This window comes from Nothobranchius furzeri, chromosome 8 (assembly GCF_043380555.1).
Source record: "Nothobranchius furzeri strain GRZ-AD chromosome 8, NfurGRZ-RIMD1, whole genome shotgun sequence".
NCBI classification, from domain to species: Eukaryota; Metazoa; Chordata; class Actinopteri; order Cyprinodontiformes; family Nothobranchiidae; genus Nothobranchius; species Nothobranchius furzeri.
This window is the reverse complement of record NC_091748.1, coordinates 40,501,151-40,511,845: the sequence shown is the minus strand read 5'-3', so window position 1 is coordinate 40,511,845 and position 10,695 is coordinate 40,501,151. Positions and strand designations below refer to the sequence as shown.

At 42.7% G+C, this 10,695-nt stretch overlaps 1 protein-coding gene across 4 annotated transcripts; it reads right to left on the bottom strand.

Moving 5' to 3' along the window:
* Positions 1-117: 117 nt before the first annotated feature.
* exoc1 (exocyst complex component 1) lies at positions 118-10,423 on the bottom strand. Of its 4 annotated transcripts, XM_015971715.3 has the most exons (20): positions 10,331-10,423; positions 9,455-9,589; positions 9,258-9,388; positions 9,011-9,170; positions 8,710-8,727; positions 7,923-8,110; positions 7,108-7,335; positions 6,887-7,019; positions 6,690-6,799; positions 5,544-5,693; positions 4,273-4,381; positions 3,704-3,748; positions 3,242-3,405; positions 2,145-2,258; positions 1,880-1,959; positions 1,536-1,764; positions 1,275-1,458; positions 1,008-1,207; positions 723-917; positions 118-509 (listed from the first exon to the last, which is right to left on the bottom strand). In XM_015971715.3, exons 2-20 carry the CDS (start codon positions 9,576-9,578, stop codon positions 357-359), a joined length of 2,715 nt encoding a protein of 904 aa, XP_015827201.1. In that variant the 5' UTR covers positions 9,579-9,589; positions 10,331-10,423; the 3' UTR covers positions 118-356. The 4 variants fall into 4 exon arrangements, with proteins under 4 accessions (XP_015827201.1, XP_015827203.1, XP_015827202.1 ...); XM_015971717.3 differs by lacking the exon at positions 3,704-3,748; XM_015971716.3 differs by lacking the exon at positions 8,710-8,727.
* Between the last annotated feature and the right edge of the window lie 272 nt (positions 10,424-10,695).

The window sequence follows — 10,695 nt, the reverse complement described above, 5'->3', positions numbered from 1 at the left end:
TTTGGCTAGCTTGTTATGTCAACTGGCGTCGCCCGTGGGAAAATCGAGGGGTGGAGTTAAGCACAGATTTTTATCTCAAGTATTTTTTTTTCTTTCAACAAATGAGGTACAATAATCATCTGTTAGTTGATGCTTCAACTGCAAATTTATTATGTACAATTGACATAAAGAGAAAAACGACAAAAGATGTAGGGAGGAGCTCAAAAGAAGCACACATGTAGTGTTGAAATTCCCTTTAAAAACAACACAGGCACATATGAAATGTTCACAATCCAAAAGGTGTTATATTACATTTAATAAACCTTCAGTCGGGAAGCAGGTGTGACTTGTGACAGAAACAGTGAGCGGCAACTAAACTAGTGAGACTGAGCGATGCTGGAGAAGTACTCCAACATGTCCTGGATGGTGAACTCCATGGTGATTCCAGATCCAGGATAACACCTGCCTATCAAACCCTCAAAGTGCTTGTACTGCCTGATGAACTCATCCTGCGTGGAGTGCCACACCACCTGGTGGAGTTCAGAAGAAAGTGCAACAGTTGGAAAACAGCATTAAGAAGGCAATATCGGTGTTAAACCCTGCTGAAAAATCTGCATGAGTTTTGGATGCTGGTCCAAAATCCAGTTAACTACATCCCATGCTGGACTAGCATACCAGCATCCAAAACACGGCATATGCTGTTTTAGTCAGCAGGGAAGTGAGTGATTTCATGAACTCCTTACCTGTAGTAAACTTTCTTCCTCACACAGATGTTTGTCCACCTTCCTGTAAAGGTTGTCGAGCCCCTTTTTCACTTCTTTGCCAGGGTATTCTTTGATGACTTTGCGTAGCTCTTGCTTGTTGAAGGCCAGCTGGTAGCTGACCTCCTCCTCACGGACCCCCTGGGCTACGCGGGCCTCAACACCTTCAAAGAAATGCTGAAAGAAAATTTACAATATGCTTAAAAATTTGTTAAAATGAACTACATCATTCTTTACGTGGCACAACAAAAAGACGAATCTCCTTACATTAAGCTTCTCCAGTGGCTGGCCCAGAGAGTTGATTACATACGACTGCAGGTGGTCCGTGTATTTGTGTTTGGCTTCTCGCCTCTCCGCGTCCAGGCAGGAAATCTTCAGACGAGACAACGTGGAAAAGATGTGGTGGAAGTTCTCCATCATAACGACGTCCCGCGGTGTCTTCTGGCTTTCATTGGCTACCTTCTCCACTGAAAAGACAACCTGAATTCCCTCATTTGTTTCCAGACAACATCACATGATGATGGGTTATCTCACCATTCGTGAACACAGCCCTGATGAGCTTTACGTAAGCTTTGTCTAGGTCACCTCTGCGCTCTGCGTTACGGAAGATCGTCTCCGCAAGTTCGGCAAACTCCTCAAACCCAGTGACAAATGGCAGGATACCCACTTTGCTTTTCTTAGATATCTTCACCTCCTCCATTTGCCTGATCTGACCCGACTGTATCAAGAGGACAGATGTAGATTCATCACACACTAACATTAATATTACAATTTCACCGCATGGACTCTGCTTACGATGCACTTGTCAAAGTTCCTTTTGACGGTGACCAGAACGTTTCCCAGAGTGGTGCTGAGGAAAGAGGCTGGGTCAACGTTCTCAGCTGTCCACACATGGTGGCTCATCTTCACCAGCATGTACAGAGAATGAAAGCTGTCTATCTTGTCCCCCAGAGCGATGAGACTGTTGAGTTCCGGCTCGATGCTCTGGAAGATCTTATTCATCATCAGTCGCACGGTGTCTTTCCTTTAGTCACAAAAAACCAAACAAATAACATATAAAATGTCTATAAAATAGATTTGCTTTGATGTGCGGGTACTGTTAACACCTAGCATGGTAATTAGCATGTTAAAGTACTCACTCTGAGGACAAAGCATATCTTTGGTCTGCCTGGGGGGGTGTTCTTGATGGCATGCTTCCATCTAACTCTTCTGTTTCAGGCTGACCGGGTGAGTAAACAGAATAATGACCAGTCTAACGACAAGAACGATGTAACTGAAATCATGTTTTTGGAGAAGATGAATCCTCCATTTAAAGACACAACCGTATGAAAACAGCCACTAGTGTAAGATAGCATCATTTACTTGGATGCCGCAGCAGTTTCCGATACACAGAAACGGATGTACCTGTGCAAGTGGGGGCATGACGGTCTGGTGCTGCTGCAGCTTAAAGAACTTGCTGATGAAGTCTTGTTCTGCAAGACACAGAGGCTCCAGCTCACTGAGCACCTGTTCAAATATCTGCACACAAAGAAAACACAATTTGGTCTTTAAAAAAACATTCAGAACATAAGTTCAAATGTAGCAATTAAAATGAATACAGCCCTAGAGACAGCAGCAGTGAGTGAAAGGCACGTGCATCATACTCCAGCCTAGCGCCTTTCAGATCACCACTGAAGACCCATTGATGACTTTAGCATTCAGTGAAACCTGAATTTTTTTCATTGTACTGCAATTTATTTTTTTCTTGTTCATCTTATCGTTTATTTTTATAACCTTTTTCGGTTTATTTTTGTGTTTTATTCTATGTTGAGCCTTTTGTGGTCCCTGGCTCTGATGCTGCTACCATGGTGACTAACGTGGTAAACGAGGTCTGAAGTCTGATATAACAGATGATTGTTGTATTTTTCTCGGAGTGTTCCACGCTCTGGCCCTGCGCTGAAGAGGCTGAGATGTGACACACGCTCCAAAAATGACTGACAGCTGTCTTAAATCGTTTTGTTTCGTCTTCTGCTGAAATTCACTGTTTTCACTTTAGAAGGATGGATGTCAAATAGCTTAGAAAAGGTCTAAATAACGTTTCTCTGAAACCACTGCCGGTGTCTTTGATCAGGGGCGTTTAATTGCAGGACTGAAGGGCCGTTATCGAGCTCGTTTTTTTTTTTTTTAGTTGCTTCAACACACCTGATTTCAATCAGCAGGTGATTAACAGGCTTCTGCAGAGCCCGATGAGCTGCTGCACAGGTGACTCAACCACTGAATCAAGTGTGTTGGAGCAGAGAAACCACTAAAGTGCTGGATACCGGCCCTCCAGGCCCGGTCTTTGGTGAAAACCACCTGAATGATCCAGAGCCACCAACTGTTCTTGTGTTCTCGTTCATTTCTGTCTGGAATGTTATGTGTTTCTGTTGTTTGCCACCTGAGGTTGAACATCCCCAAGTTTAATTCCTGCTCTGAATTCAGGATCGAAACAACTGTAAGCTTCCTTTAAAACCCTTCATTACCTTATCAAACTTGGTCCTGTCTGCTACGTCCAGGTCTGAGGCAGACATGTTGCCCATGTCCAGCAGGGAGGAGGACTGGGATCGGCGGCTGTTGGAGCCCTGCACCGTCAGCTTGTTCAGGCTCGAAGTGGAGCCCGTAAGCTTTCCAGAGCTGCCGTGTAAACCTGACGCAGCATGGAAGACACAGCGAGAACACGGCCAGAAAAATTCAAACTAATACAAACTTAATTATAATCCCAGTTTAAAAAGAAAGGATAAATGCAAACTGTTAGCTTCTTTTGGCGTTAAGCATTTAATTAGAACATTTGATTAGAGATTAAACAACACTGTGAGGAACCAGCACAAACCAAGCAGTTACATATAGAGGTGATGGTATGTAGGATTGAATGAAAGGATTGTGTTAATGCATCAGGTGAGAAGCACAGTGGATAACTGATGGCTCCGTTCAGATTTCATACTTACTTTCCGTTTCCTGTTTGAGTGCACTCTCTTTCCGCGGAAGCGTGGCTGCAGCCAGTTAGAAAGGCAGGCATCAAAGACAGACAGGTTAAGCTTAAAACATGCAGCATGGGAGAGGTGAGGCTAGATGTTAGACGTCACAAGTTAACAAAGACACTCGTGTGCTCTGCAGTGGCGCAGCTGTTTGGACCAACCTTTGGAAAACCAAGTCTTGCTTTTGTTTTCTGAGACAAAAGCTAATATAGGCTCCTATGACTCTGCCAAGACTAAAGCTTAACCAAGGCTGCTATTCAGATAATAAATAGATCTGACATAAAACGTCTGGTGCAAAGGGAAGAGGAGCATTATTGAAAGATAAAACATCAAATACAGCTTCAACACTTGGGAGGCATTTATGATTTTGTTTAAATATGTTGTGGGAAGGCTGTACATGACAAGCTCTGTTTAACCCTTTCATCATAAATATTCTATACATAAATTAGAGACAAAAAGAAATGATCCTGCAGAAAACTATCAGTCAGACGCCGACATTACCTCCATCACAGAGGTGTGCTTCACAGCAGGACTCTTACCAAACTTTCCCTTTGCTTCTTTGGAGGTACCCGCCATCTTTATCTTAGCAACCTCAAAGAAGTCTTTGATTTCTCGCTCATACAGTCTGCTCATGTAGTCGACGTAGGTCTGAAAAGGAGAAAGGATATTTGTTCACATGTACGACGTAAACACACACACAATACCAGCTGGACAGCACAAAGTAGCTGCCATTATTCAACAGAGATCAGCCGATTTGAGTTTCTATGATGTCAATACCGATGTCGAACTACAGAGGTCATAGTCAGCTGTCGGGTGACGTTTTTAGGCCAACTTTTATGGTAAATATCGAGATGTTTCGAGATTCAAGAAGCTTTTATTATTGAACCGGCGTCCCAGCACCACAAGATAACAGCTTCAGATCCCCACCTTATCTGGATGCTAAAACGTCACCACCATCAGTGCTCGAAACCCACATTTAATCAACTGCTGAATCTTAGTTTGTTTGCACTGTTTAGTATTTACATCAATAAACTGAGCACATGTTACATTTAAAGTGAGTAAATAAAAAATGTCTGTAAAAAATAATGTTACGAAGCATTTGTAGGCAGATGTTTTCATTTAAAGGGCCATATCATGGAAAATCCACTTCTTGGAACTTTTTAGAATGTGATATTTTTGTTTCTTAATGAAAAATACCTCTCGTTTTTCACGGAATAATCAATAAAACTAAAATATAAAAACTGCTTAATAAATTACTGCCGACACCGCCGGGATTCAAACCCACGTCAGCACACGAGCTGCCAGGCAGACCTCTGAACTACCGTAGCCAACGCGGCAAGAGACTCGTCTGTAGGCCCTTTGGTCAGAGTAGGCGTGGGCGGAGTTTCACTGAAACATGTTTTATTTGCTGGTTTAAATTCACACTGATGGAAATAACTCGTATTTAAAATAAGTGACACCTCAGTAGTGCCAACAGTAATCTTTTATCATGAACTGAGCCTACCTTTGCTCTCAGAGGTTTAAAATAGCACGATATGGAACCTTTAATAACATTTAGCAGCAGCACCGGGCTGCCTGTGCACGTCCGTTATAAAATCAGCTCTCCTAAAGAGGTATATGGACTAATGTAAGATATAAAAATGGTAAACACTGGCCTGATGCTTTGGCTCACTGGTATATCATCTCTATTTTCAAACATTTGCATATTTAACCACTAGGAAAGCAGTAAGATGTTTTTGGCAGACGTCATATACATTTGCCACAGATTTTCCTTCTTAAAATAAATATTTTTAAAAACTACCAGACTGACCCTGGACAGGCCTTCGTACTTCTCCCTGTGGGTGTTCTTCAGCCACTCCATGAGCTTGGCGTAGCGCAGCAGGTCCCTGTGGAGGGGGCTGTGTTTGGGCAGGGTGAGTTCAGCTGCATGCTGAGGTAAGGTGGAGCTCTGATCATGACCCTTCAGAAAAACAAGCGTTAGGGTCAGAAGAACAACACGTTATAGGAGTGTAAAATCCATTTTCATCCAGAAATGCACACACTCCAGCTTGCTGTTTATCACAAACTCACAGATTTTATACCTCTGAGGATTTGATGCTTCCCCTTACTCCCTCACAGGACTAGCACGTGTGTTCTTGACTTCATTTAGTACAAGACATGCACAGCCTTCTGTGATGTGAGCCATGTGAGAACGCAAACATGAAAAGCCCTCAGCTGAGTCAGCTGGTGAAGGAGACGAAGGATGGACACAGCCTCATCAGCTCCTCATCAGACAAGGGATGTTAAGAAGTTAGAAATCTACCTCATGCATTAGAAAACGCTGGAGGAAGAAGCCTCATTGAGTGAGCAGTGAGAGATCAAACAGCGAGAAGAGGCCAGGTGGGGGGTTGCTGTGAGGGTACTCACTGGAAGTGACAGACAGGAGGACCTATAATACTGAGGGATGGTCATTTTGAAATGACTGAAGTGGTTGAACTGACACAGAGACAGAGAGCAGAGTGGGATGATTCAAAGTGAGCAACAAGGAAAGTCGTGAGCGGGAGGGACACAGCTGCTAGGAAAATAACACAGGAAGCCCAGGAAGAGAGCGTCAGCTAAAAAGGAAGCTCACAAGGAGAAAAAAGAGCCAGGAGACCATAGGTCTTCATTGTTCAAGCTGATCAAAAGCTGAGTCTGATTTCTGTCCCCGTAGCTTCATAGTGCTTATTCTCTGATGTATATAAACAGAAAAAAAGCCACGTCAAACCAGATATCTGATATTTTGTGTAGCTTTGTTGTTTCTGTGTAACAAAGCTGATAAAAATGACATAAGGTCATGTGACCAGCCACAGCCAGTCATGCTACAGCAGCATTTAACATGTTGTTGCTTTTAAGTTAAGGTACAGAAAATCCACATGAAAGAAATTGTCCAGCCTGAGTAGGAACACGGTTGTAAAGGACAAGACTGAGCACTCACCTGGTGAACAAACACATTGTTAAGGTGATTGGTGAGGCGGCGAGCAAACGTGTCTCTCAGCTCAGCAAACAGAAGCTGCTGCTGCCTCACAGCCATCAGCTTTTCATGACCTGAAGGAAGTAACGTACACTTTCATTTGATTGAACACTAAAAAAAAACTACAAAGTCAATTTATTTCTGCAGAAGTTACTCAATACCTGGCCGCAGAGCCACGCTCATGCACTGCAGCAGAGCTTCAGAAGCATTGATGCAGGCCTCTATCCCTTTAGGGGAGGTGAGGTCTCCTTCCTGCAGAGCCCTGATGTGCCCCTTTGACAAATCCATGTAGTTCTACAGGAGGAGAGAGGAACCAGAGTCATCTAACAACACACTGTGACTCAGTGTCACACACACACAACTGTGTGTTATAGCGCCTCACCACTAAGAACTGGATCTCATCCAGCAGTTTGTTATTGTTGGTGTTGCTGATCTGGATGAGACGGTTGCTCTGGGAGATCTGATCCATCTGATCCTTGACGCTCTGGAGCATCTCCTCGTAGCTGCTCAGCTTTCCCTCAATGGTGTCCACCTCTGTCAGAGCTTCATCCAGCAGCTGCATCAGGATATTGACCTGCTTCTCTGATGCCATGATGGACTGGATGTTGGCCTTTAGGAAGACACAGATCCAGAGATGCCTTTTTGGTTAACTCATTAACTGCTATTGACGACTAAAGTCATCATTTTAAATCCAACCGCTCGCTGCCATCAACAACTAAAGTCATCAATTGCATTTTATTACTGGGCAGGTGTGGGAACAAGCCCCCACACCGTGAGAACAAACATCCCGGCTCCAAAGCTGATCTTCAGCCGCTCATGTCACACACCACCTGATCAGAAAATCCATGTATTAGGAGACCGTTTTGGGCCGCCGCTGTGATAAAGGTGAGGTGGGAACCGGAGAAGCATCTGCCATGACGACGGATTATGAAAGAACAGATAACTCTAGAAACACGCGGATCCGTCCTGATGTGGGAAGTGAGTCTACCCTTTGTTTTGGTGATCTTGGAGTTGATTTCATCATTGAGCACAACGTTCTGTGACTCTTCAAAAAACCGTTAAAACGCTCAAAACCACTGGCAGCGAGAGGCTTTTCTGATCCGGAAACTGCTGGCAGTTAATACGTTAATGATTTGGGTTTTCTGAGAAACTAGCAAAAAAAAAAAAAAAGAGAGCGTCAGTGACTGCTTCGCTCACCCCGTCTAAAACTTGCAGCTCCTTGAAGAGCTTCTCTGCAAAAGCTTCGGCGTTAGAGATCGCGTACTCGCACGTCTCCATCATGCTCTCAATGTCCTGCTCCTCACGAGTGCTGAGCTCTTGGTAGTCATCCAGGGCATCCTCGTCGCCTCCGGCAACACTCTGGCTCTCACCGCTCGGCACCGACTCTAAGTCCATGAAAATAAGTGAAATTAGGAATACAGATGATAATACCAGAAGCACTGCCATTGTTGTCAGATTATTTTTTATTATTTCTTTGATTTAAATAAATAGAATCAAAGGTATTTAGAGTTTAAAGAAATGCTACTAAAGGCCGTAAAATCTCATTTATTACCGACATCTGATGATAATGTAGCAGGGATATGAACACAAAATGAAAACCAATCTCAGGCAGTGGCATGAGGTCAAAAAGCACATACATGAGCTAAATTTTATTTAGTGTTTATTATTAGACTATGACTATTTTAATACATAACATGTAGAAGAGGTGAGCATAAACTATGTGTACAGTGCACTAATGCCACAAAAAAATTAAGTCATGACTTAATGTGGAATAGATAGAATAGCTGAACAACCTAAGTTTGTGTTACAGTTGATGTTATAATTATCATTAGTATTATTATGTCCTCCATGTTTAATTACATGATTTAAATCACAGGAAATGCAGGAAAACTAGAATCTTTGATGAAAATGGTGGCTTGGGGTCATGAACAGTATAATGAAGAGGTAGGAGGAGGGATCAAGCGGAAAGTTTATTCCTACCAACCTTCAGCTTTAGGAAGCTCTGGCCACAGAAAGATCAAGAGAAAAAGAGTGAGAATAAAAAAAGAACTTAACAAAGAAAACTACTGACACAAACCAACATACAAAGAAGAGGCTTTCAGTTTTAAAAACATGCTACCTGTAAATAAAATCTACCAAATTATGGAGGTATACACATTACACATGCAAAAGGTTGTAGAGTTGTAGAGCTTGAGGGGAAAAGATGCATCTTTAAAGAATTACAATTAAGTTATAGTAAGGAGCATGCAGACTCTGAGCTGGCTGAAGTTTTAGCATTTACCCACCTTCAAGGAGCTGAGAGTTGACGTTGACAAACTCCAACTTCTTCCTTAGATAACGCTGGTTCAGCTTCCAGATACAGGAAATGAAGGAGTTTTTTTCAGCTGTGCTGCTAGCCAACCATCGGTAAACCTTCTCAAAATGAAGATCAAACTCTGGGTTTTCCTACAACGTAAACAGAGCATGCATCAGTCCTAACTGCAGAGTGCTGAACCAATAGGGGACGCCATGACAGACCGTGTGACCTCTAACCTTGCTTGCATCTTTGGCATCTACTACTGTCAGGTCTCGGAGCTCCCAGGTCTGCTGTCTCTTATAAAAGTCCCCCTTGTCAGATTTCTTCACCTTAACCACTTTAACCTGGACTGGCCTCTCTGTGGTAACTGGAAAAAAAGTCCTTTTATCATGAATGTTCTTTACAGGAGCTTCCGCAGCTTTCACACACATACCTGTAGCACACAAGAAGCAGTTTTTCTTTTTCTTTCCCGCCTTGCAGACATTAACTATGCCGAGAAGACGCTCGTCGTTGGGTGTGAAGATGTCCCTCTGGAGAGCGTGCTTTATGGCTGTCATGGTGGATCGTACTGTCATACAGAACAGAACAAGTCATGAATCTGATCAACGCAAGACGTATCTAGTGTTCGGTTCGTGATTTCCAGTTAACAATAAAACACATATTCAGAGTAGGAACTCAGAATGAAGTGGGGAGGGGGGGGGGGGCGGATGAGTGATTCAAACACCACCAACATTACAGAGAGCGAGGCCCTTCAGAGAACACAAGAACCAAACTTCAAAAATATCAGACGTTTCACGGAAAAACATTTAGAGATTCAGCAAAAAATCCCTAAAAGTTATATCAAGTCTTGATTTTTTTCCTTTGCTATCGAAAAATTCTTTAGTCGTTTATTTAACCCAATTTGACAGTTTTTAGCAGCACAGGAAAAGGTTACTGACTGGTGCTTTTGCAGACTGCACTGTTTACTGTTTAACGTATACATAAAGCCGGAGATTGAATCTGAGAGACTATCGTAGTAAATGTTTCTATTAAGCAATAACAAGCTACCAAACCCCGAATTAAAGGGTTCTGAAGCAACTTAGGTCGTGTATGTGGTACAGAATCAGCACTAGTTCCTATAAAAACGTTGTCCTCTCTCCGGTTAGATATTAGTCCTAGGCTAGCATTGCTAAGCTATCGACGATCAGCAAAAACTGCCCAACGTGCATTGTAGCTACATTCACAAATGACTCTACATTGCGTGTTTAGATATCGTAATCAAAATATTCTATAAATATTGAAAATAGTATAGATTTTACGTAGCATTTACCTTATTTTCATCCGCTGCAGCCCTTCAAAGCACCGCCCTCTCACTTCCTGCTTCTCGGCCACAGCTGTCATGTGACAACCCAAAGGCCACGCCCACTGGAAATACTAAACCCATTTTAATGATAGTTTTTTTTAAAAGTTATTGGTCATTTTCAGTAATGTGCGAAATTCTTGGAACGAATTTAACTTATTTAAAGCAGTAACTGAACAACGTGTAAGAGCCAACCCTGAACTGAATCTATTGCTGCTAGGAGCCAGGTCAGTGCTTCTGTGCACTACTACACCTTTACAGTTACAAGTTACTTCTGACACCTTAACATGGGCCTCTGTTTACATTTAGATTAATTTGACTCAATAATTTACTTG

What these genes read in the sequence shown, in the direction of transcription:
- exoc1 (XM_015971715.3), bottom strand. Translation starts at nt 9,578, where the DNA reads ATGACAGCCATAAAGCACGCTCTCCAGAGGGACATCTTCACACCCAAC. An exon ending in GAGCGTGGCTCTGCGGCCAG is followed by an intron (nt 6,800 to 6,886) that starts GTATTGAGTAAC and finishes TACTTCCTTCAG; the next exon opens with GTCATGAAAAGCTGATGGCT. An exon ending in AGAAGCAAAGGGAAAGTTTG is followed by an intron (nt 3,749 to 4,272) that starts GTAAGAGTCCTG and finishes AACTGGCTGCAG; the next exon opens with CCACGCTTCCGCGGAAAGAG.